At 39.3% G+C, this 25,736-nt stretch overlaps 1 protein-coding gene and 2 long non-coding RNA genes across 4 annotated transcripts in view; 1 reads left to right on the plus strand and 2 right to left on the minus strand.

The window, feature by feature from the left end:
• LOC135758823 (uncharacterized) overlaps nt 1-9,501 on the minus strand; it is a 137,454-nt gene extending 127,953 nt beyond the window's left edge. Inside the window, exon 1 of the long non-coding RNA XR_010536586.2 lies at nt 9,382-9,501. This is a non-coding gene — a long non-coding RNA (uncharacterized lncRNA). The remainder of the gene's footprint in view (nt 1-9,381) is intronic.
• On the plus strand, nt 7,612-13,659 carry pcdh18b (protocadherin 18b). Of its 2 annotated transcripts, none has more exons than XM_065273494.2 (4): nt 7,612-10,418; nt 10,766-10,854; nt 11,351-11,511; nt 12,266-13,659. In XM_065273494.2, exons 1-4 carry the CDS (start codon nt 7,932-7,934, stop codon nt 13,003-13,005), a joined length of 3,477 nt encoding a protein of 1,158 aa, XP_065129566.2. In that variant the 5' UTR covers nt 7,612-7,931; the 3' UTR covers nt 13,006-13,659. The 2 variants fall into 2 exon arrangements, with proteins under 2 accessions (XP_065129566.2, XP_065129569.2); XM_065273497.2 differs by having other exon boundaries at nt 10,799-10,854.
• Nucleotides 13,660-18,656: 4,997 nt separating this feature from the next.
• On the minus strand, nt 18,657-19,592 carry LOC135760338 (uncharacterized). Its single transcript, XR_012335215.1, has 3 exons — nt 19,374-19,592; nt 19,161-19,222; nt 18,657-18,998 (listed from the first exon to the last, which is right to left on the minus strand). It is a non-coding gene; the product is annotated as an uncharacterized lncRNA (long non-coding RNA).
• Nucleotides 19,593-25,736: the final 6,144 nt, after the last annotated feature.

Consider the following 25,736-nt stretch of genomic DNA (forward strand, 5'->3'; position numbering starts at 1 on the left):
GCTTAGCAATCCATTGATTAGACCATTAGCATTGCGCTAAAAAATAACCAAAGAGTTTGGATATTTTTCCTATTTAAAACTTGACTCTTCTGTAGTTACATTGTGTACTAAGACAGACAGAAAATTTAAAGTTGCAATTTTCTATGCAAATATGGCTAGGAACTATACTCTCATTTTGGCGTAATAATCAAGGACTTTGCTGCTATAACATGGCTGCAGGAGGCGCCAAAATAAGTATATAAGTGGAGTGTCCCTTTAATGTTAACAACCAGAATTTCACTGCAACAACAACAAAAAACTGCTTGACAAAAGAGACGACTAAGATGATGAAAATTCAGAGATGTGGAGTACACGTGTGATAAAGTGATTCAGCAGCTTTTGTTCGCCGTTCTCTCAGCCTGCTGTCCCTCTATCTCAGGGTGTCTGATTGGTGGCTGAGTGGGAAGTCAAAGGTCATGTGAAGTCTCACAAAGGGTCCAGGCCAATACAAAAGTTACTAAGTGTGTCAGATTGGGAGGGGGTGCTGAAGCAGACCTCCTGCTCGGTGTCCTAACAAAGAAGCATCAGCATGTGAACAGCCAAGAGTGTCAGCACTCCAGTCCCACGTTTCATCCCCCATGAAGGGCCTCTCTAATGGTATGCCCTCTGTCACCGCGGGGGGAGATTGCTGGATATGCGCTAAATCAGTGGCTGGCATAAGGGGCCATGTGTGTGTTTTTGGGTGAGGGGTTGCTAAACGTGATGGGTGCTCTACGACAAAGAAAGAACCAACGTGTGCCTGTTGTTTTCTTTTAAAAATATAAAAGAATGGAGGATGGGGAACAGCAAGAAATGTTCAAGTGCACAAAGGAAATGTGAGTCAGTTAATTTGAAACCTGGATGGGAATCTCAACAGGAATTCGTATCCTCAGCCATCAGTGAAAGTGGAAAGTTTCCGTTCAAGTTACAAATGAGGCTGCATATTTGTGTTTCTTACTGCAAAAATGGCTTAAACTGTGATACAATGTGAAACAATGCCGGTCATCGATGGGTTCGAGTCACTGAGGTTGACTGGGGACAGTATAAGTAAATGATTGACCTGGGGCCATTTGGCTTTAATTTAGCCTCTTAACAAATTTAGCGCTTGAACAATGCTATCCCAGTCCCATCCATCTTGGCATTTGTCTTAAACTCGGTGTGCCGAATTAACAACCTCTCCCTAATGGCCGATGGCCAGGGCTCACGCAGTGCACTTATTAGCCCCACTGTTCACTTAAGCTATTCAAACAAAGAGACTTAACTTCTTTCTCTATACTCCTTTGTGTTTCCCCTTCTTCGTCTTGGGTTTGTTTGGGTTTGGGTACATTGTCAACAAAGCTTAAGCTACAGAAGCTGGATCTCATTAGTGTTCCTTTCTGGAGCAGTTCTTAATTATCAAACCCACACTCTCATTCAAGCTAATAGCTCATTAGCCAAACAATTAGCTAACATGCTAACACTGACTAACACAAAATAACCCCAAAACTCTTCTGTGAGGAAATGTTTAGTGCATTTGACAGAAAATAAAACAACCCCTGCTAAAAAAACAATAGACACCATCACAGAAATTCTATTGGATTTATTGGTTTAAATGGGAATTTTATTGGCTGTATTGGAAACTATAGTGGTCTCTATGGGTCTCTGTTGGTATGTGTTGGGTTCTATAGGTGGGGCCATTAAATCCCAATGGAATATGTCCCAAAACACACTACAAAAAGTAGTGGTTTTGTAGTGGTTTTAATGGTACAAGCTAATGGTTCATATTGGTATTTTAAAGGAAATCATTAGGAATTTCTGTAATGGTTTTATTGTTTTTTTTCAGCAGGTACGTTTGTGTTTACGAAGAGGCTCTTAGATCAGATGTTGGAAATTAAATGATTATTAAAATAGTCTTTTAATAGTGACGTGTACTTTGGTTTTGCTTTGCTAGTAGAGAGAAATGCTGAACCAGATGGACCTGTATAGTGCTATATACTTCATGGTCAATTCGTTACACTTCATATAAGTGCTTGACTGTGAAATGATTTACAGGAACAAATGGTGAATCAAACTAAGTACATCTCAGAATGTTCAAGATAAAAAAAATATGTCTGGCCGATGCAAATCCATTTTACAGTGCTGCACTGAATAACAAACGAAAAATTTAATGGAAAATGAACATTGGGTTGGATCTATATGGTATTTAATGATGCATATTTTCCTGGATATTCAAGCCTTAAAGGGAAATTCCACTTTTTTTGAAAATATGCTCATTTTCCAGCTCCCCTAGCGTTAAACATTTGATTCTTACCGTTTTGAAATCCATTCAGCTAATGTATGGGTCTGGCGCTAGCACTTTTAGCATAGCTTAGCACAATCCATTGAATCTGATTAGACCATTAGCATAGCGCTAAAAAATAACCAAAGCATTTCAATGTTACTTTCAATAGTGGGGGACTACTTTCGGGCAGTGTGTAATATCACTACGCCTGCTGCAGCCATGTTACATCAGCAAAGTCCTTGATTATTACGCCAGTTTAAGAGTATAGTTCTTAGCCATATTAGCCTAGAAAATCGCAGCTTTTAATTTTCCGTCGGTCTTAGTACACGATGTAACTACAGAAGAGTCAAGTTGTAAATAGGAAAAATATTAAAACTTTGGTATTTTTTGGTGCGATGCTAATGGTCTAATCAGATTCAATGGATTGTGCTGAGCTATGCTAAAAGTGCTAGCGCCAGACCTGGAGATCGACTGAATGGATTCCAAAACGGTAAGAATCAAATGTTTAACTCTAGGGGAGCTGGAAAATGAGCATATTTTCAAAAAAAGTGGAGTGTCCCTTTAAAGCAACAGAAGCTTATTTCTTACTAAATCCAAAGAATATAGGTAGATAGATGGTATAATGCATGACTGTTACAAACAAAAGACACTTAATGAAGGTTGTGAGTGCTGAGGTTGGCACTCCTGAGCTGACCCACAGTCAAAAAGGGTTCGGCTTAGACAGAATGAGGAGACGATTGTTTCCTCTAGCTATAAAATTATACTCTTTACCCTCCATTGGAACCAGAAAGATAAACACGCTCCCTGTTTTTATAGGTGTGTATGTGTGTGTCTGGAAATTTAATTGAACCCATTAGAAGGAGAGATAGAGTTACTAGGCTTAACTCAAAGGAGGTTCTCTCACACGCTGGGTCTTAACATAAAGAACTTTAATACAGGAAACTGTCACAGGCTATAAAAAGTTTTCTGATTTACAAGGCATCGTTTAAGAATACTTCCATTCATGCCTTAGTGACGAAATTGAAATTTCATATTGAAATTATAGCACTTCTTTATCAGCGTATATTTCTCATCCAATCTGTTCAGTGCATATAAAATAATATTTTCTTTTTCCCTTGTAAATCAAATATAAATGCTCAGCTCAAAACACGTTTATTTGAAACAATCTGGGGGGGGTGCAGATCTGCAGGCAAGAGTCTTAAACTGCAGAAAATCCAAAAATAACAAAAAGGAAGTGTGAGAAAGAAAGAAAGAAAGAAAGAGTTAGGAAAGTGAGTCAAAGAGTATTGGAAATAGAAAGTGGCTCTGTTTCTTTGTGTAAGGTGATCCTTCGCTCATAAGAGTTTCCACGGAAATCAGGCTGACATTGTGAACACGTGGCGCGCTGGCGTCCCAGACTCCCCCAAAAAAGACCCCCACACATCTGCCAAGCCAAGCAGACTGAGCAAAAGCCGCAACAGAGGAAAGCAGGGAGAGAAAGAGAGAGAGAGGCTTTGAATCTATAGCATACTAAATGCACCCCCATCTGAAATATGTCACCTTTGAGCCCCCACATGCGCCAAAGTCACCATTGCCCCTAGAAGTGTGCACGTCTTTGTGCGATCTGAGAAAAGAAGTGTGTCGAGAACAGTGAACAATAGGTTGTTTTTCCCCCATCTCCGGCAATTTTTTGTTGGGCCTTTCCCAAGAAATAAAGGGAAAAAAAACTCTTTGAACTAAAAAGATGAGTTGTGCCTCCATGCTGAACAAAAACATGAAGCAAAAAAGTCCATTTGTCAATACACAGACAAGAAAAAGAAATCTGATGCTAACCAGTTCATTCTAACCGAGCTAAAACGTCAAAAACAGAGTTATGGTGTTGTGTGAACTCTAAAATGAAAAAGAAAGGAGAGTGAAAACAGAAGATGACCGGCATATTTTTGAAAGTGGTATCAGATAAGCGTTGGCTAGCGGCACGCAGACTGAAGCAAGGTATCGGCCGCTTACAAAAACAAGCGATCAGGTGACAGAGCAACAGCTGCAAGATGGACAGGATTCAGTCTTTGTTGTGCAGGCACACACTTGCTCTGTCATATTAAGACAAAAATCAAAGAACCAAACATTCATGCTCTGTCTTTATGTTATGGCTAGTGAATGGTGAGTTGGGTTACTGAACATCAAAGTCTGATTATCTGGTTACCCCTTTGAAATATACTTGTTTTTGAGCCATCAGTCACAGAATGAGTCTTGAAATATCTTTCAAGTTCACTGTGTGCGTAAATGGGCTTATATGTGTGCAGAGATTCAATGCACACATGTGAAAGTAAAGGGTTTTGCCTATAAGCTGCATAGCAGTAAAAAAATGTCTGATGTCTAGTGTCATGTGTTAGGTATTTGACCTCCAAACATTTAACTTTAGACCAAAGTGCATGATGAGGGACAGAAGACAAATGGAATAAATATATAAGTGGTATCTTATGATCAGTAACAAGCTTATTTATTACAAATGCTGACAATTGTTGACATGAGCTGATAAAACACATTCACAAATTAAGATTTATTGATAAAGAGATGCTGACAGAGCATTTTCAGGACACATACTGCAGAAACAAGAGCAAGATACTTCTTAATAAAGTTTTTTAAACTTCTTGAGCTGGTAATAGTTAAACAAGATGAACAAAACGTTTAGGTAAATAAATAACCTCAACCAGAATAGAGGTTGAGGGAGGGCACATTTTTCTCCATGACTCATATGGAAGAAATAAATCTGCCTCTAGTATAAACAGAAAGTGCACATTATTGAGAACAGTAAACCATCTCTAAATAAACACACATGTGCGCACCTAACGACTCGAAAAAGTTCGTCTGGTTGAGCGCACTATATCGCTTCGCTGTTGCGCACTCGCACGCGTGTAAAACCCAAACCTTACTTTGAAAGTAACCCCCCTAAATTTAAGACATGTAATATAGGTTTCATGAGGGACGCACGCCGAATGCCTGTGATCTGGCTGCCACGAGCCAAAAAGCAAAGAAAGTGAGATATGGGAAATAAGGGGGAGGGGATGAGTTGCCACACAGGCGGCAGATGCTCGCGTGCCTTTACAAACAGCCACGGTGCCCTCTCGACCCCCGGTGCCGGGGCATTCCGCCGTGAACCCCTCCTCCCTCCGTCGCAATACACAGGGGGGCCGTGGAAACGGGCGGGGAAGCAGAGCGCGCATCCCTTCCCCAGTGATGCGCGCTCTGCTTCCCCGCCGGTTTCCACGGCCCCTCTGCGTATTGTGACGTCCCACCTGCCATGCTGCATTGTGTGCGTGATCCCTTTTCATTTCAATGACAAAGTTAATTCCCCCCACGACCCCTCCCTCTCTCCCTTCCTCCATCCGAGCCCGGGGTGACTTTACGACCACAGCTTGAAAATGCGGCGCAAATCCGCCCGGCAACAAAAAAAGCCATCTGATGCGAACATATGAGGCCGCCAGATTTCAACACCCGCTCATAATGTAGACCATGTATTCTTAATTGAGCTAATGCAATAAAACGATTTACTTGATTAGACCCTAACTGCACTCCAATATTGATCATTTTACAAACAAAGGAATACCCACCAGGTCTTTTAATTTTAAATGGCATACAGTTTGATCGTTTTTGTTAAACTTTTTTTGGATAACACCCTATCCTGAGATTTGCGTCCATAACTACGATGTAAATATGCATATGCAAGTAAACATGGTTCGCATGCGCATCTGCTTGAGCACATGCTGTAATTTTCCCTTATGGCATGTGTTTAAACGCACTGACTGGAACCTCTGTGGGCATGAAATCTGATTTGCCGTAATGAAATTACATTTCAGGGTAGTCTCCAACACTTAAAATTTGCTTGATGGATAGAAAACCATAACCTGCCTGAATAGGAAACATGTATCTATGAATGGCAAGCGTTTTAACAGTTTCTTTTGGAAAGTTGAGTTATAACTGTTGATGATATAACGAAGCACAACATGAAACAAATTGATGCTCTTTGAACAGGGCGTCTGATCACTACTGTGTTCATCACGCCTAAAAAAAAGCCCAGCCCGGTTGGTCAACGACAGATGGACAGCCACAGGTCACAAGACTGAATTTCAATGCAGTCTCACGGTCCATACACTCACATTTTGTCGAGTATGCAAAGTAAAAATCTTACTGCAATATTTAATATTAATTTAAAACTTTGTTTGTTTGTTTGCTTTGCAGTGTTCAGACTGTGTCGAGTTGAAATGTAAATTTAAAGAAAAAAAGTAAATATGTGAAATATGGTTCAGATTCCAAGACAGAAGTGTTTGAAATGAGATTAATAATAAAATAAACTGTGCTGAGCTGTGTCGCAAAAATTGTGTCGTTTCTCAGGACTTGTATAATTACTGGTTTGGGTTATCAAGACGTTCCAGCCAGATGGTCGTGAAATATCCAGAAGCTCATGTTTGCTTTTGTGTAGGGGTGACTGAGCATAATGATGCTAATGACGCACAATCAGAGACGGTGAGTTGTAAAGTGGCATTGTGCAATGGGGGCCGAGTGTGACCTCTGTGAGAAATCACATTGGGTACGGAGGCTGGGGGAATCCGCCACGCGCGCACACGCCTCCAGTGAGACACAATAACGCGCACATATGCGCTCAGATACCATCCGGTATATCCTTCATATTAAAAATTACTTTTTAGACTTTCAATAATAAACTACAAACTACATGCTGCTATACTACTTCAAATTATCCAGTGTTTACATAATTCCACTATCATAAACACATTTTATAATAGTTGCAAGAAAGTTCAAAAAGCATATGCCAAATCAACAGTATGTATTTTTTTCCAATTTAAATATTATATTTTTCTGTTTGTGGATGTTTTAATGATAATTGTGCAGTGCTGAAATTATGATAAAAAATAACAATTTTAGTTTTAAGATTATATTATTAATTTGTACATTATGTAACGTTATTATGGAGCTGCTGCACTTCTTTGCTTTATAAGTTTAAGAGATTAAAATCCACTCAAACTGCAGTGCTGTATCAACCCAAAGTGTGCCGGGGTGACACGAGAAACTTTGGTCTTGAATACATGTGTCTTTTTTCATTGTTATGGCACACTTCTGAAACTCTTTCCTTCCCATGATGGGATCTGCTTGCCAGCTCCACCTCAATCACATCCCTTATTTCCTTCATTCAGTCTCCTATTCTTTTCTTCTTTCTTTTCTGGGATGTACAGCCGTCGGGCGAGGAGGGGGAGTTGGATGAATTTTGGAGAGGGTGGGGGCCACAGTCTGAGGTGGGCTGTAAGGGGCCAGTACTATTCTCAGATTCATAGACGGAGCGCGCGCGCGCACACACACGCGAGGAGCTGCGCCTCCCACACACACACGCACCAACTCACACACAGTCAGGCGAACAAGAGGAAAGTGGATGTGTGCAGCAGATCGGTCCACGGCTGCAATACCGCATCGGAGTCCTGATGCTTTCTCCGAGGCGCTGAAAACAAAAAGGAGTGCTGATTCCACGGCCTTTTGCGCAAGTTGCTTTGCATTTATTAACATCAAGACGGGAAGCGAGTGCATTTGAGGATTTAACATGCTCTAAGTGTAACTAAACAATTCACCAGGCAGTTTTCTCTCTGTGTGGAATACATACTTTTCAAAGATGGGAACCACTAAACACTTCAGGACTGTGTTGTTTTACAAAACGCTCCTGAAACTTATACTTTTTGCGGCCGTGGCAAACACCATCTCGGGTAAGACTCTAAAATACAAAGTTTTAGAGGAGCAGAGAGTTGGTACGGTGATCGCCAGACTGAAAGAGGATGTGGCCAGCGTTTTATCCAAACTACCGAGCTCCGTGTCCCCGCGGTTCCGCGCGATGCAGAGGGACAGCACCCCGTTGCTTTCCGTGCGCGAGGAGAACGGTGAGATCAGCATCGCAACCAAAATCGACCGGGAGAAGCTTTGCGAGAAAAACTTAAATTGCACTATCGAGTTCGACGTGATCACTATTCCGACGGAATACTTCCAATTGTTTCAGATTCAAGTGGAAGTTTTGGACATCAATGACAATGCCCCGCAGTTCTCGCGCGCCATCATCCCCATAGAGATATCCGAGAGCGCATCGGTGGGAACGCGCTTTCCTTTGGATAGCGCGCTGGACCCGGACGTCGGGGAAAACGCGCTGCACACGTATTCGCTCACGCGGAATAACTTTTTCAAAATCGACATTAGGACGCGGACGGATGGCGCCAAGTACGCAGACCTCGTGGTGATGAGAGAACTGGATAGGGAAACGCAGTCCAGCTACCAACTGCAGCTCACCGCCTCAGACTCTGGCGTGCCGCCTAAATCTGGCTCAACACTGCTGAAAATCAGCATTTCTGACTCCAATGATAACAGCCCAGTGTTTGATGAGCAGGCTTATGTGATCAACCTGCTGGAAAATTCACCACTGGGAACGTTACTGGTGGATTTGAATGCCACAGACCCAGATGAAGGCAATAATGGCAAAATCGTGTACTCTTTCAGCAGTCACGTGCCTCCAAAAATCTTAGAGACCTTTAAAATTAACCCAGACAATGGCCACATCACACTGATTAAGAAAGTTGACTACGAAGCCACTCCCTCGTATGAAATCGATGTCCAGGCTCAGGACATGGGGCCGAACTCCATTCCAGGCCACTGTAAGATAATCATCAAAGTGGTTGATGTAAATGACAACAAGCCAAAAATCAACATCAACCTTATGACTCAGGGCAAAGAGGAGGTGGCCTATGTTTCAGAGGCATCCCCTGTCGATACTTTTATTGCATTAGTTCGTGTGGATGACGACGACTCGGGTATAAACGGCGAGGTTGTGTGCCGCCTTCATGGCCACGGCCATTTTCGCTTGCAGAAGAGCTACGAAAACAACTACATGATTCTTACTAATGTGTCCCTGGACCGTGAGAAACGCTCTGAATATAGTTTGACGGTGATCGCTGAAGACCGTGGCTCACCCAGTCTATCCACCGTCAAGCACTTTACAGTGCAGGTCCAGGACGAAAATGACAACCCTCCACGCTTCGAAAAGAGTCGCTATGAAATCTTTAAGTCTGAAAACAATTCACCTGGAGCGTATCTGACCTCAGTCGTGGCCACTGATCCGGATTTGGGTTCGAACGGCCAGGTGACATACTCCATTGTCGAAAGCCAGGTTCAAGGCAGCTCCATTTCAACATATGTGACCATTGACCCATCCAATGGGGCTGTGTATGCACTGCGAAGCTTTGATAGGGAAGAAGTGGGCCGGCTCTCATTTACTGTGCAGGCACGAGATGGTGGAGACCCAACTTCTTTGAGCAGCAATGCCACGGTTCTGCTCACGGTACTGGATGAAAATGACAACCGGCCCATTATTGTTTCTCCATCATTAACTAATCACACCGCTGAGGTGCCATTATGGAGGCACGCTGAGCCAGGTCATCTGGTAACAATTGTCAAGGCCACAGATCAAGATGCAGGGGCAAACAGTGAGCTGACTTGCTCCATCATTGCTGGTAACGATGAGGGACTTTTCGTCATTGATCCACGGAGATGTGAGTTACGCACCAATGGAAGCATTGAGGCCTCAGGCCGCGAAGGATTCGATCTTACCATCCTGGTGCAAGACAGAGGGGCATCAACTAGACTCTCTGCCAGGGCCGTTCTCCACATTACCCCGCGGGACTTTCCGGAGAGCTACTCACTAAACCCTTCAGACCTAAACAACCAATCCACTTTTGATATCTCTATGATCATTATCATCTCCCTTGCCGCCATCTGCGGCGTGCTTCTCATCGTCATGGTCATGTTTGCCACCCGGTGCTCCAGAGAACAGAAAGACCCCCGACATTCTTATAACTGCAGAGTTGCTGAGTCTACCTACCAAAACCATCCCAAAAAACCTGCCAGGCAGATCCACAAGGGGGACATCACATTGGTACCCACAGTTAATGGCACCCTTCCTGTGAGGGCCCATCCCCGTTCACCCTCAGCCTCACCTGCTCCAGAGAGCCGTCAGAGTCACCACAGCCGCCAATCACTCAACAGCCTGGTCACCATCTCCTCCAATCATGTGCCAGAGAACTTTGCTCTGGAACTCGCCCATGCCACACCACCTGTCGAGGTAAAAACATTAAATTAACTAATGTATATGAGTTTTTTGTTGTTAATAGTCTATAATCAAACAATCCTTGGTGCTATACATCTGTGAATTCAGTCTATTATTTTATAATATTTAGTATGATTGTTCATTTGTAGCATGTTTATTTGTATATATCCATGTATTATTTCTTCATGTTTAAGTATTCATCCATATCACCCTCATCAGCCCCAAACTCCACCCATATCATCACTACCATGGTTCGTCTGTATTTGTGTTGGCTTACTGTCTGGTCTGCCATTATTCATTTTTTATTTCCATTTTTTTTTTCTTTCTTTATTTGTCCCCACCCTATTTCTTTTTGGCTGTAGCAAGTCTCACAGCTTCTGTCCATACTTCATCAGGGCCAGTACCAACCCAGACCCAGTTTCCGTGGCAACAAATACACCCGGAGCTACAGGTAACCAATCACACATCAGCCTGCTTCCACCCTTACGAACCTTTCACAGAGGGTTGTAAGTTTTTGGACAGCTTAAAGTTCATAATAGATTTTAATAATAATTCATTCTCTGTTATTGGACTGATGAAAAGATTTTGTTAATTTACATCATCTTACTAAAGTTTAGTAAGTTTTTTTTAAGTGTTTTTTTTTTTGATGATGACAGGTTCATCTTGATATAAAATCAGTATTTATGTATAGTATTTATATATGTGTTAATTGTACTGTCCTTAGGAAACTCTTTTTACACCACCAGTGAGTAAAAAAGTAAAACAGAAATACATTTACATAGATTTACATTAACACATTTGGCAAATGCCTTTATCCAAAGTAACTCATTAAACATGTGCATTTTTACCAGTTCATGTCAAATAAAAACAAGAAAACAAGAATTTTAAGATCAAACCACCATACACCATACTCTTTGCATTAAATAGCCAAATCTTTCTGTCTCTAGGTATGCTTTGAATGAGATGGATAAGTTCAGCCTGAAGGACAGTGGAAGAGGTGATAGTGAGGCAGGAGACAGCGATTGTGAGATGGGGAGGGAGTCCCCTCTGCTTGGAGAAGGCTTTGGTGAACTTTTTACCCCTGATGGACATCACCGACTGCATCCAGGTAAGCATGACAATTTCTGTTATATTTAAGATACCAGGCATTATTTTCAAGGGCTCGTTCACTGGCCAGAACCACTCCAACAAAGCCTACCCAAAACTATCCAAACCACTCAATGAAACTGTTAATGTATTATACTCATACATACAGTAACTAATAAAAGAGAAAACATTTATTTCAAAACAGTTTGCAAATTACAGTTTCAGGATCAGAGCCAACACTCTCATCTTTAAATTACTAAATTAATGCATATTGGAGAAAACCATACCGAATCATAGTTTCTGATGGATAAAAAATACATCTTGATCTATAATAAAAATCATTAGGGTCGTCAGTGGAGATAAGCCATTGATTTCTATAAATCAGCACTTTAATCATTTATTCTATGCATGAGAGAGACTGGGCTAAATGAGGGCCTGTTTTGCAAATGCGCCAGATTGGGCATTTATTAAGTCTAAGATGTATTATAAATGGCCTTTCAAAATTAATGGAGCTATAATCAGTGCCTGGAACATGAATGAGTAATGGCAAACATGTTCAATGAGGGCTACAAGCTGGCATATTTGATTTGTTTTTGCATGGTCTCGAAGCCAGGGTTAGATGGAGCTGGCAACGCTTTGTTTAGTTGTTTTGCCTCTAATAGACTTATTTGACTAGTGAAGGGTGTGCTCGGTTTTGCATGCCGTCCAAGTGCCAGAAAAACACCATGTGCTAACTAACCTCTGACATGATGTTGTTTTGTCTTTGATCATTATAGCAATGAAGCTATGCACCGAAGAGTGTCGCGTCTTAGGTCACTCGGACCAGTGCTGGATGCCACAGTTGCCTTCCCCTGCATCTTCCGATTACCGTAGCAACCTCTACATCCCTGGCGAGGACCCTCAGCAGAAAGCCACCCCTGAAGCACCACAGTCTGGTGAGTCTACGCTAAGGAAGAAAAGTTTCTCCACCTTTGGCAAGGAGAATGAGGAGGGCGAGGGGGAGACAGGCGATGGAGAGGATCTGTGTGGAACATCTCTGCTTTCTGAAATGAACAGCGTCTTCCAGAGGCTCCTCCCCTCTTCGCTTGACTCTTACAACGAGACCAGTGAAACCGAAAAGGCACCAGCTTGTGCTCCAGCTGTTGGGTCACTGGAAAGAAGAAAGGGTCACCTGCCTGGCAAGCCAAGCCCTGCCACCTATCAGCAGGGCGTTGCTGCTTGGGCCGCTAATACGCACTTCCAAAATCCTGGACATGGGCACGCCCCTGCAAGTCATATGACAGCGATGGTGGCTCCGCTTCCTGCCCCTTTGCCAGCTCCAATGCCAGCATCAGCTTGCTCCTCAAAATGGCTGCCTGCAATGGAGGAAATTCCAGAGAATCACGAGGAAGATGAATTAGAGTCTGTGCTTGGTCATCTGCATGGAAAACGCTGCGACAGTCGCAGTGAGATCATGGACGCCAGTGAGCTGGTTGCAGAGATCAACAAACTCCTTCAGGATGTCAGGCAGAACTAAGACTTTCGGTCCTGTCTGTCTCTTTATCTACAATTTTTTTTTTAAGTGAGAGAAGAAGAAAAAATAAGACATGAAATGAAACAAAAACAGAAAAAAACACAGAGACCTGCAATTGTCGTTAAAGTTGCATTTCTGGATGTAATGTGTTTCGTGAATGCTAATTATCCAAATGATGTTTGTATTTTCTGGGTTTTGGCCACAGTGTACACAGTGTGAGTGTATTTATCTTTGTATTTTAAAAATACAATTTGTAGTCTTTATATTTATAAAATTTGTATATACATAAGTTAAAAATGTACATAAATATCAGATTTCTATTTTTATACATGCATGTTGGAAAAATAATCAAGATCAACATGCTTTGCTGTAAATATTCTTATTTATGGAAAAAAGTTTTTCTTCTCCTTCTTTTTCAATTGTATTGTTATATATGAGCATAATATAAGTACAATAATATTATTGAATATGTGTTGGGTGGGGTGGGACAGAATACTAAGAGCATGTTTTGGGGTGGGAGTGGTATTTATAATGGTGTATTCTTTGTGTCAAATTTGGTTTTACGTTAAACAAATGATAAAATAAAAAGAACTGCAGATATGTCACATATTCACAGCTCTTTTGACACTGTCTCTTTGTTGCGCTGGTCTTTCTCTGTTATTATTGACTCGTTTTTGTTTTAGGTTTGTAGATGTGATGGAAATATATCCCAGTAAATTACAGTATGTGCTACCCTATTTAGTTTTAATGTTCCTGAAATATGCAGTAAAATGGGTGTAGGCAGTTGTGATCTTCCTCTTCACATACTGATCCAAAGAGCAGACTTATAAATAAAGTCAATGCCATTTTTGTTCACTCACTTCGTTGTGAGCGCCCCCTACTGACTTAAGAAGAGATTTCAATCATTATCTAAAAGCAGTCAGTGCTGTAAGCTCAACGAATAATATATTTTATTTTTATTTTATAATAGATTTAGTCACAAATTTACGTTTATGCAAGACAACAAAAGGTTAGGGTGAATACAATTCCACAATAAGAATAATTTGAGAGGTATATTTCTCATAGAATGATTACTAATGGTGAAGTGAGATTCATTTTCTAGAGCCCTCTAGAGACGAAACAGCATAATTGCATGCACACACTCCTCTACAACTTTTTGTGTTTTAGTTACTTACTGAATAGCTGATAAACAGTTTTGAGTTGTAATTTAGTTTGACCTTTTTATCCAATTTCTCATCGCCGGATTTACTTTCAAATAAACCTAACAAATCACGCCAAACTAAATGCATTGCAGTGACATTTAAAAGGGAAATGACTGAATGCAAGGTGGTGTTTTGTAAGCTACAAGTTTTCAAACTCAAACAAAATGAGAATTTTTTTCCCCTCTTAGCAGTTCGAGGAAGAAAAATGACTCTTTTCCGAAAGCTCATTTTGACATTCAGCAATTGGCCTTGACTTGCAGAAAAAAAATGATTTTTTTGCTTTGTAACTTTCCTTTCCTTAAATACTTTATTTATGCATTTTTTTCTTGACTTTTTAACACACATGCACGCATGCAATACTCTATAACTTAAGTTTTAAGAAAGCAGCATGCTATAGCCCTAAGGATACGTAACAGACCTAATGTACCAATTTTTGCAATGTTGTGTGCATTGTAATTCAATTTTCTAGAAAAGTTTTATTGCTTTAAATGAATAATTCATTCTATCTTTTCCTCCACTGTCTTTACTGTGCCTGTTTTGCATCTTGGTAAATGTCCTAGCTTACAAAACACCCCAGTTGCATACATATTGCATACAAAGTCATGTCTCTCGCCGAGGCTTCTTGTCACCAGCCTGGTTGGCAAATTGACATAATTACCGAGGTGGGTTTGTGATTAGCTTGCGGTGAAGTTGAGAGTGTAGATTCACATCTTCCTCTTCATCTCAGACATTTTCTGCTGCTAAAAATATACCTGTCTCCTTCTTCCATCATTTCAAGTCCCGAGGATAAGTCTGCCAACAGTCTCTTATCATTATCACTTTGCGTGCGTATGCGTGTGCGTGTTGATCTTGTAGCAGCATAACTACAGGTGATTCTGAACTCTGTTAACATGACACAGAGGCTTTTAGAAACTCAAGAAATGGGTTTTGTCTTATTTGGTTCTTGTGATAAAAGTACTATATTACACAAAGAAAGATAGGTCTTTTGATTTATTCACCTGCTTTTTCATTTTCTTTCTCTGTTTATTTCATGCTGAGCATATTTTATAAGCAAATAATCCCATGATGATGCATTATCATTATACATTTCTGTGACTCTTCTTCAGTCCAGCTGTTGGCCAAAGTGTTGCTCTCTGTTCGTGTGTGTCTATGTGTGTGTGTGCATGCATTTGTGATTTTTTTGAGTGTTTTGTCTGCATAATTGACACTTCTTGTGGCAAGCCAGGTAGCTATTCACTAAAGCGCAGTGATTGGTTGGTCAACTGTGCATGATATGTGTGTAATGATCTGGAAGGGCCAGTGACTGACTGTGGTTATGTCAGTTGTGCAAGTTTCTTAAAAATATACCATCATCAACATTCTGAGTTTCAAAATGAAACTGATTTCCATAAACAAAACAAAATTGCGTGCACTGCCATGAATCTTAATAATCATTTTCATTAATTTTGTGTCGTTGAAAATACAGCAACATTTGTTCATTTTTGAAAGTATAAACTTAGCTTTGCTGTTTCAAATGGGCTCATTAACTCATTTTTAATATGTGTGCATATTAATTTAGAGCTTGTGAGCAATGAAAGGTCGAGCAACATCAAACATAAGCTTTTGGGGTCAAACATTTTTGATACCTTTCGGAATAAACACCAAAACAGATGATTAAGCTTTGTATATTTACACCATATTCAGACATTTATGTTGTTGAATTATGTCTATTATGGTAATAAAACTTTATTAATATTTATATGTTAAGTTATGTCCAGTAAACGATTTGTTATCCTATTACCATATGCAGTCATTGGTCGTAATGTTGAGCACTATGACCCTGAAAGCTCACTAGATTTCCTGAAGTCATATCCATGAGATCAAGTCTCTTCCATATAATTATGTGCTTAGAAAGCAGTACCAATCTTAATGTAATGTATCAGCTTTTAATTGAGAACACAGCTGTAGAGACCTCACGAGACAAACATAAATTTTCTTCATCTACACCGCAATTGCTATTAAATGGTGTCATATATGCTGACAGTGTGATTGTCGTAGGTGTGTGTGTGTTTGCACACGTGGGATTTGTGCTTCTCTCTCTCTTCTCATTTTCACCACTAGATGGCATTATTTCTATAGATGCCCTCTTTGCTTGACGTTTCATTAATATGCATATCCAGCCTGTCATTACCGCTGGCTGTGTTACTTATCAGTTCATTAAAATATATAAAGCTGCCCGGTAGACCAACAGCATGGAGATCTATGGAACCACTAAAAGCTAAACACATAATCAATTCCCAGATGCTACTGTATGAAAGGCATTATTGATATAATACGCTTATATTATAAAAAAGCAAGTCATTGATATTAAAAGGCATGGTTTATGACCTCTATCCCCTCACCGCAGACAGCCAATGAAATAAACATTATTTGAGCTTTAGACTGTTGGCAGACAGCTGTAAATCTTTGATGTTAGGTGGATGACAGATGATATTCCACAACGTTATTCTGCCTAATGAGAGACAACCTAATGTGGACTCTCTCTCTCTCTCTCTCTCTCTCTCTCTCTCTCTCTCTCTCTCTCTCTCTCTCTCTCTCTCTCTCTCTCTCTCAAAGTTTTAGAAAAGGTATGTAAAATACAGAGAAAGTTTTTCTTGTTTTAATTTACTGTACAGTGTATATGCACTTTCCTTTCTGTACATGCATGTGTTCTCATACTGTAAATTATCTATCTATACTTTCACATTTCTCTTATTAACAATACAAGGGAAGCAAGGGGAATCCATTTAAATTTATACACTCAATACCTCAATACCTGTCGCCAAACGGTCTGAATTTAGAGTTTGTTTTTAAAATCTTACTAAATATGTTTGTTTGTATTTGTAGTTTGTGGTGATTGGGTTAATACCCTGCTGAAAAATCCAGCATCAAACCAGCATGGACCAGCATGGGAATTATGCTGGTCTATGCTGGTTTGATGCTGGTTTAGCTGGTGGTCACCAGCATACCAGCACCAAAACAAAACCTATTCTATGTCTTGCTGGTATGACCAGTATGGGATGCTGGTGCTAATGCTGGTTTGGTGCTGGTTTAGCTGGTGCTAATGCTGGTGCTGGTTTGGTGCTGGTTTAGCTGGTGTTCACTAGCAAACAAGCACCAAAACACAACATACCGTATGCTGGTCTTGCTGGTATGCTTTTTTCAGCAGGGTACTTAAATGAAATATATCAGGTGTGATTGACCATGTTGATGGAATGTTAAATGGGTCATATTATGAGATTTTTTTAAAGATGTAAAATAAGTATTTGGTGTCCCCAGAGTGCGTATTTGACATTTTAGCTCAAAATACTCCACAGATAATTTATTATAGCATGTCAAAATTGCCACTTTGTAGGCCTGAGCAAAAGTGTGCTGCTTTTTGGGTGTGTCCTTTAAAATGCAAATGAGCTGATGAAATGCAAACACTGATCACGATGATTGTGGTTTGTTGCAACTGAAACTCAATTGTGCTGTCAATTATCTTTTTTCTGTCTCTTTCTCTCTGCACTAAATGGCAGTGCTGTGGTTGGATAGTGCAGAAATGTTTGTAACCAAACCGTCCGTGGACCCCATTCACTTTTATAGTAGGAAAAAGGTCCACGAACGGTTTAATTACAAACATTGCTCAAAATATCTTTCTTTGTGTTCATCAGAACTAAGAAATGTATACAGGTTTGTAACAACATGAGAGTGAGTAAATGATGACAGAATTTTCATTTTTGAATACATTTAAAGGGTGGTAGTGTTGTAGTCAAGACCACATAAACCGAGACCAAGTCATGACCAAGACCAAGGCAGGCTGAGACCAAGACCAAGACTTTAAAGGGTCGAGACCAAGTCAAGACCAAGACCAAGACAGGCAGAGACCAAGTCAAGACCAAGACCAGTGCAAGTCACTGCATTAAAACACTTATGATAAAATGTGGAATATGCATACACTGTTAACGATTTCCCTGTATTTTTACAGTACGGTACTGGCAGCACGGTTGCCAGTAAGTTACTGTATTTTGGTTCTACAGTACTGTACTGTAATCCAGTTTTACAGTACACAAACTAGTACCGTATAGTTACAAAGCAGTACTGTACTGTAATTTTACAATAATAGCCTATTTTTACAGTAATTTACTGTAATGTCTATATTGACCCATAAATACTATTTATTACTTATTACAGTTAATACAATAATGTATTATAGCTAGATATTTAGGTTTAAATCTATAGTTATTAATATAGTAAAAAAATGCTATCCTTGACATGACATTATGAATTAAAAGGCAATCCAAGCAATGTTTATATCAAAAATTTTATTAAAAAAACATGTAATTGAAACAATCATTTAAAACAAGATAAACAATAATAAACAAGTAAAATAAAATAAAATATTATAAAGTATAAACAAGTTTGGAGGCCCCTGCTGTAATATATTTAACTCTGGCAAATAGAATACTGGTCCATAGTTTGAAGTTTTCAGTTTAAAGTCCATCATCGACTAAAAGGTAACATTTAACTGTGGTAAAAAGAACACTGGCCCATAGTTTTAAATATTCTATTTGAATTTTATTGAACACTAAAAATAAATGCATTAAACTGTGGCAGACTGACACTGGCCTTTAGTTTGAAGTCGCCCATTCAAACTCTATCAGGGACTGCATGAAGCTGTTCACATGGGGGTTAATGGCCACAGCTTTTCTCTGCACCAAGTTCCTTGTCTTTTTGCTTGCTCCTTGTGTGGATGTGCACTTTTTCCCATCTTTGGGATTAATTCTGTCCAGAAACCTGTTAGAAATATCACAAACTTTAAGTCAACAAATATAAGATAGGAAAAGATTCTTAAAAAACACCTAAACTCAGCCCTGAATTTACCCCTATTCTGAAACCTTTTGCTTTTATTCTAATGTTCCACACCTAATTACATTAAAATACAGAAGATTCACTTACCGCTGAACAAACTCTTTCCTCAATGGACAGCATCCACATGGATCATGTCATGATTGAATGTCCTGAACAGAAAGTACAATTGTTACTGATTTGGATACAATATTTTATTCTGTGTGGGTGTGTATGGTCGTGTTACAGTGTTGCGTGTGGGAATTATGTATGAGTGTATACATGGGTATTTAAAGAAACTGTAGTGGTAAAGTGTAAACTTACCGAACAATGTGCTTGGTGTGTGTCTGGTGTCACCCGTGTGCCTCCACATCTGCCTTAACTCCTGAAAAGTGCAAGGACACTCATGTAAACTACAAATAAAAAGTGATCAGCCACATTCCTGTGTACTTTTACATGTGACGTAAAAGCATTTAATATTGCAGTCGAAAAAATACATGACTAGTAACGTGTAACTGTACATCCTGTACTTGCCTGGTTCCTTTAAAGAAGATCCATCTTACTCAATCCAGCTTACAAGCAATGGTAAGACTGTAAAAAATACAAATGTTACAAAATCTGTTAGCCATAGAAATAAGTAGACTTTTTTACAGTCTATGGTTATATATAAATGTGGTCAATACTTACAGAAAACATATAAACCACAGAGCAAAGTGGAGCAAACTGTAACGTTAGAGCTGTAAAAAAAAGTTATTATGTGTTACTGGCTGACATTTTGAAAGCATTCTGTTTAATATGATGCATACCAGTGGAATAAGATTTTCAGAAAAGTAACTAAATAAGTCAAATGTAACTTTTGTCAGAATTGGGTTTTTATTAAATTATTATTCTAACATCTTGTCTACAGAAAATCTCTGAAAATATATTTAGTGAGGAAATAGCGATTTATAGTGACAAGGTAACAAGCCTGCCTCTTTAATGTTTCACCCGGACAGGCGGCAGTGTAACACACTATTTCACGCAAAGTTTTTTTTTACAAAGTTGCTCACTTTAAGGATTAACATGATCGCCGCAATTTGAGCAATCCTGTTGATGCCAGTGTCCTACACGATGTTATAATGGACTATTTTACATCCAGAGATGAAGGATCAGATGACAGACGAGAAGAAGGTACCTGTCATGCTATTACGTAAATGCGGAGCCCATCCTCCTTTTGTGCATTGGTTTGAGGTGTTTTGGAAACTTATATTGCATGTAATACATCTGAAGTGGTGGAAATAATATGCCATACAAAATGTATCGGACAACTTATTGGGCGTGTAAAACGCTTTAAAGAAAATATGCTTTGGTTTTGCTAATATACCGTAATGATAACAATAAGCGCGCAGCAATCATCTGATAATAAGATGAGCCCAGGTCTGATAGATATTTGGCCGCAGTTACAACTGCAATGCATATATCCAGTTAAATATGAGGTTTCTTGGTTTCACTTCTGTTGAGGAGTTGATTACTACGGTCTGTGTTGAATATTAAGTTTACGGCGTGTCGAGTCCTGTCTGTTTATGTTGATATTCTTATATCCAACTTTTCATATTTGAAAAAGACGCAAATACAGATTAATGTGAATATGAATATGAAACTGTGCTTTTTCACGTGCACAGCTAACGTTAATCTACGAGTCAGCCTTGCCAAACAGTCGAACTTAATACTTCTCTCTACCGCTAACTGAACAGATAAAACACCGAGATAAACGACCATATGCTGGGACCGCAAGACCGCGCTGGCGGGTGGTCTTTGTCCATTTTGTTAAAAATAGTTTCATTGTTACCACACTTTCAACAAATATAAACTCACCAAAACCGTCATAATTTAGTTAAAACAACCCTATATTCATTAATAAAGGTGTAAAGCGAGTTAAAGCAGCGGTAGGCATCTGTGTAATGTTAGCTTACTTTCTGAGGGAGATTAAAACTTTGTTGGCGACCATTTTCTCTCTCATTGCACGTTTAAAACAATATGACAAACTATTGACAAAATTCTTCTACTAAAAATTTAGTTTTCATGAAACAGAAAATATACCAAACTCACCGAACTGACAGAAATCAATCGTCCTCCTTCTTCAGCTGCAGCCAGGAGTTGTGCTCTCTCTCCCTCTGTGTGATTTGACTCGTGCGCACTTTCTCTGATTATTGCAAGTACACCTGGCACATTACAGCAATGGCTACAGCAAGGTTACATCAAGACCAAAATATACTGTAAAATTTTCCCGCTCAAACAAATTTACCCAGAATGCACTATGAACTGCAGTACTTTACTGTAATGTACACATACAGTATAGTACTGTGGATTTTTACAGTACAGTGCTGCTAAATCTACAGCGACATCTAACAGTGTATGATTAGGCACTTCTTGTCTCTGTGTGTGTGTGTGTGTGTGTGTGTGTGTGTGTGTGTGTGTGTGTGTGTGTGTGTGTGTGTGTGTGTGTGTGTGTGTGTGTGTGTGTGTGTGTGTGTGTGTGTTTGTGTGTGTGTGCATGCGTGTGTGTGTGTATGCCATCAGAGAAGTTGATAAAATAATCAAAGGCATTGCAGACATGTGGGAATTTATCTTTGTCTATAAGCAAATAAAAGTGAACAAACACTGAAGAGCTGAAATCAACTTAACAATTTATTCTGAACTCTAGTCTTTCCATGGCTTGCCATCCACTTAACACAATGCAGGTGTTTTTAGTAATAACATTAGAAAAAATGTAATTGGGAGAAACTTAAACAATGCTTAAACAATGCCAACATCATATGCCAAACCTGAATAAACTGCATAAAATGAATGAGAAAAAATAAATTTGTGATGTGCCATAAGTTCTTGAAATAAAATTCAGAGTCCTCTTTGTCTGAGACCGAGACGAGACCGAGTAAAAATGTGGTCGATTCCAAGACGAGACCGGTCTCGAGAACTACAACACTAAGGGACAGGCAGTATTATTGTAATTGGCCTTGCTACCTACCTCACAAAACAGGCAAAATCTGAAAATGTTCCCATGCTTGCAAAAAATGGCTTACCAAAACTAAGTTACTGGGTTGTTCTTTTTCACATTTTCCAGGTTGATAGAAGCACTGGGGACCCAATTATAGCTCTTAAACATAGAAAAAGTCTGATTTTCACACTATGGCCCCTTTAAGGAACTGTCATTCAATGATTACCCAATGTTTGTCTGACCTAACGAAGACCTGTGTGGTTGAAACTTTGTCTTTTTAATAAATTGTGAGAGCAGTAATAGCAGTGTTTTGCAACATTTGAGTGTTTTTGATGATCGAGCACTTGCCATAAAATTGTTCCACTGTAATAAATTTGCTGTAATTTTGCAGCTGGTTGCCAGTAACTTACTGTAGAAGATAAAGTCTAAAAATGTTCATTTAACTTTGAACAAAATGTTGCCAGTAAATAACATAAATGTAAAATCTACGGTAAGTTACTGGCAGCTAGTTGCCAGTAATACCCAGTAATACTGTAATTTCAACAGAATTTTTTTTACAGTGCATGCATAAGACTAGGGACCAAAATATCTCATAACTGACCATAAATTATCTTCTAAATTCTCTAAAATGAATCTACACCAACTTATACGGACTTCATAGAGTTTTGCAAACATGCCACTTGTTATTGAAACAGTGTAAATTAACACTATAGACTTAATAATTAACATTACCACATTTTGTCACTATCCCATAAAGATCAAAGTTCATAACAATAGAGTTAAGCGCCGTGGTCAGTTGCCATAAGACAAAAAACCTTGATTCTTATGCAACACACATCACGCTCTATACTCTCACATTGAATTAACAAATTTGCTGACTGCGGTGACCTCGATCAGGAACGACGATCAATGTCCAACAACAGCCATTTGTAAGCTGTGGCCCCTGTGTGACCTGCCGACAGTTATGCTCTTCACATGGTTGGCTATGGAGTGCATGTACACAGTAAGACAGAGATGGAAAAATAAAGCGAGACATAGTTCAGTGACCCCAAAAGTGAAATTCAGCATGTATAAATCTCAAAAATGTAACCGGCCTAAAAGTAATCTACCATTGAGCTAAAATCTGCTGAGGTAATCTTTGTGTGCATGCGTTTGTGTGCATCTATATGCATTGACTTTACAATTAAATTACTAGTAGGAGGGCAACTACTGTATCATTCAGCTAAGAAATCGGATGTTTCCCATCATTCATTTTGAATGGTCATCGGCAGCTGACAATTAAACCTTAAAGAATGAATACAGTTTTTTTGTTACATGTATTTATACCACCATAAGAAATTATTTTGAGGTTTTGCATTTAAGCTTACTTGAGTTTTTTAGCATTCAAAATGTCACTTTGAGTGACCCAACTAATTTACACTATATTAACAGTTTCTTCTCACTTTTATCTTTTTAACACCTTATTTTTATATTCAAAATGCAAAAATGTATGCACTTTCATGTGCATTTGCACTGTTAACACCTTAATGTAAATGTAGATGAATTAACACCTAAAGCTTAAAATTTCCATTCAAGCTGTAGTGCAAACTTTATCTTTGCCAGATCTCCATATCAAAAAAGCTTGATTATCACTTAGGGCATTTTAACATTACAAAAACTGTACAAAAACAAGACTTTGTGTTAATTGACGTGACCAAGCTTTAAATCGCCCCTAAATGTCTATTTTGATTTAATATTACACAGTTTCAACATATTTCTGGAACACTGTCAGAGAAATGGGGCGAATTTAGAAAACCACCACTTCATGTGTGAAGAAATAAAAACATCATCACTCATCCTACATTTACACACATTTATTATAATGTCGTAAAACTGTGTTTATTTATACCCCGCATGCATCTACTAAACTCAATATATATGCCATGTGTGGGTGCGAGTAAACATTTATTGAGAAATGACACACAGCCAAAGCGATATATTTGTGAGAGCTTTTCCTCGCTTCCTCTGTTTCCATTTCCTATTTACGACAAATTTCATTATCAACCATAGCAAAGTTTCATTAGTCCAGACATAGGACGTATGAAGGTTACAGGCCTCAAAGCACCCCTACTCTCTTTGTTTGGTTACTGTGTATTTACTTTTCCTCCTCGCATTCATTTCAATAAGGGCCTCAAATCTGTCTCAACAAATGAATAAGGATTATCCCAAGACCCCAAAGAGTTTTTTTTTTTGGCACTTTTTTAGGCAAAAATGCTTATTTTCTGTCCTTTTTTTTCGGATATGTCCATTTTTGCTTCTCTCTATTCTCTTTGAGGTAAATGCATCCGAGAGCCGTCTAGAAACCTTTCGAACCCCCTCTGCTGATGACCTAGAAAAACACTGTCGGATCAACAGAGCTAAAAACAAAATGTTCGAGAGGGGTCTTGATCTTCTCTCCAAAGATTGCGTAATCCCGCGCTCTGCTACAAATTTGATCTGTTTTTCAGTAAAATTGATGTTCTGTTTGTTGTAGAACATTCACTTTATAATGACACTAATGTTACTGAAGTGTGTCCTCAAACTGCCAGTTCACGCTACGCCGTTTCTCGCTTATTCAGTCGAGGTGGTGACTCATCATAATGAGACAATAAAAATTCAGCGACTGAAATAACTCTGATAATTCTACTCAGCAGGCGTCTCCGTGGAGCCGTTAGCCTACGGCACAGTATGAGATTTTTAAAGGCTGAACGTAGACGCGCTTTAACCTGTGGGTAACAATAGAGCAATCGAATGCTACGTTTAACACTCTTTATAGCCAAGCCAAGAGTAGTAGCTGTTAATCGGAAATGCAATACGGTCTATGCGGTTGAGCGGGTAGATTCAAACCTACAGTGAGGCTAAAACGAAACCCGTCTGTTTGAGATCTACAGCTCATGCTTCTGTCCAGACAGTTGATACTATAGCTGCCCGATATGACAGCCATGTCTCTCCGCGGACATGGGTCTGCATATTTTTAGCGCATTCACATTTATTTATTCAGAGTTTTTGGCACACAGGATAAAGCAGTCCTCTCTCAAGAGGCAACGTTTTATTTTCTGCAAGGGCTCTGAGAGAAAGATCGGCGTTGTAACCTATACCTGGTATACTTAGGTACTGCAGGAATCTCTTTTTTACGCACCAAGGAGGAGAAGAGGCGTTTTGGGGTCTACGCATGTACAACAGGAACTCTTGGGTTTAATTTTAGACAGTCATCTGTATTCATGAAAACGATATTTGGATTAGTGATAGTATATTGCAATGTGTTACATGAACAAATATAATATCAGATATTGCACAGTGCAATTTGCGAGAGTAATATTGTGCAAATTGCTTTGATTTTAGTGTGCAAACGTATATTCAAATATTGGAGAAGGAGCATGTTAATTATGTATGGATTGTGGAATGGTGATTATGTTCTCTCTCTCTCTCTCTCTCTCTCTCTCTCTCTCTCTCTCGGGAGTTGAATATGTCAATCTGAAGTGTGGTCTAGTTATGTCAAAGTGAATGACTTATCTGTCACCTAACATTTAAATGCACAGGAATGACTAAGTACAAAGTTTTTGTAACAAACACATATGCACTTTGCAGTAACTTTCAAAGCCATCAGTACGACAGGTTTGTGATGAGTTATTTTCTGTAAAATTTTTTATCATTTTAAATAAAGTACCGTATGATATAAATTTTCATGGATCTTT

The sequence above is a fragment of the Paramisgurnus dabryanus genome, chromosome 16 (assembly GCF_030506205.2).
Source record: "Paramisgurnus dabryanus chromosome 16, PD_genome_1.1, whole genome shotgun sequence".
NCBI lineage: Eukaryota > Metazoa > Chordata > Actinopteri > Cypriniformes > Cobitidae > Paramisgurnus > Paramisgurnus dabryanus.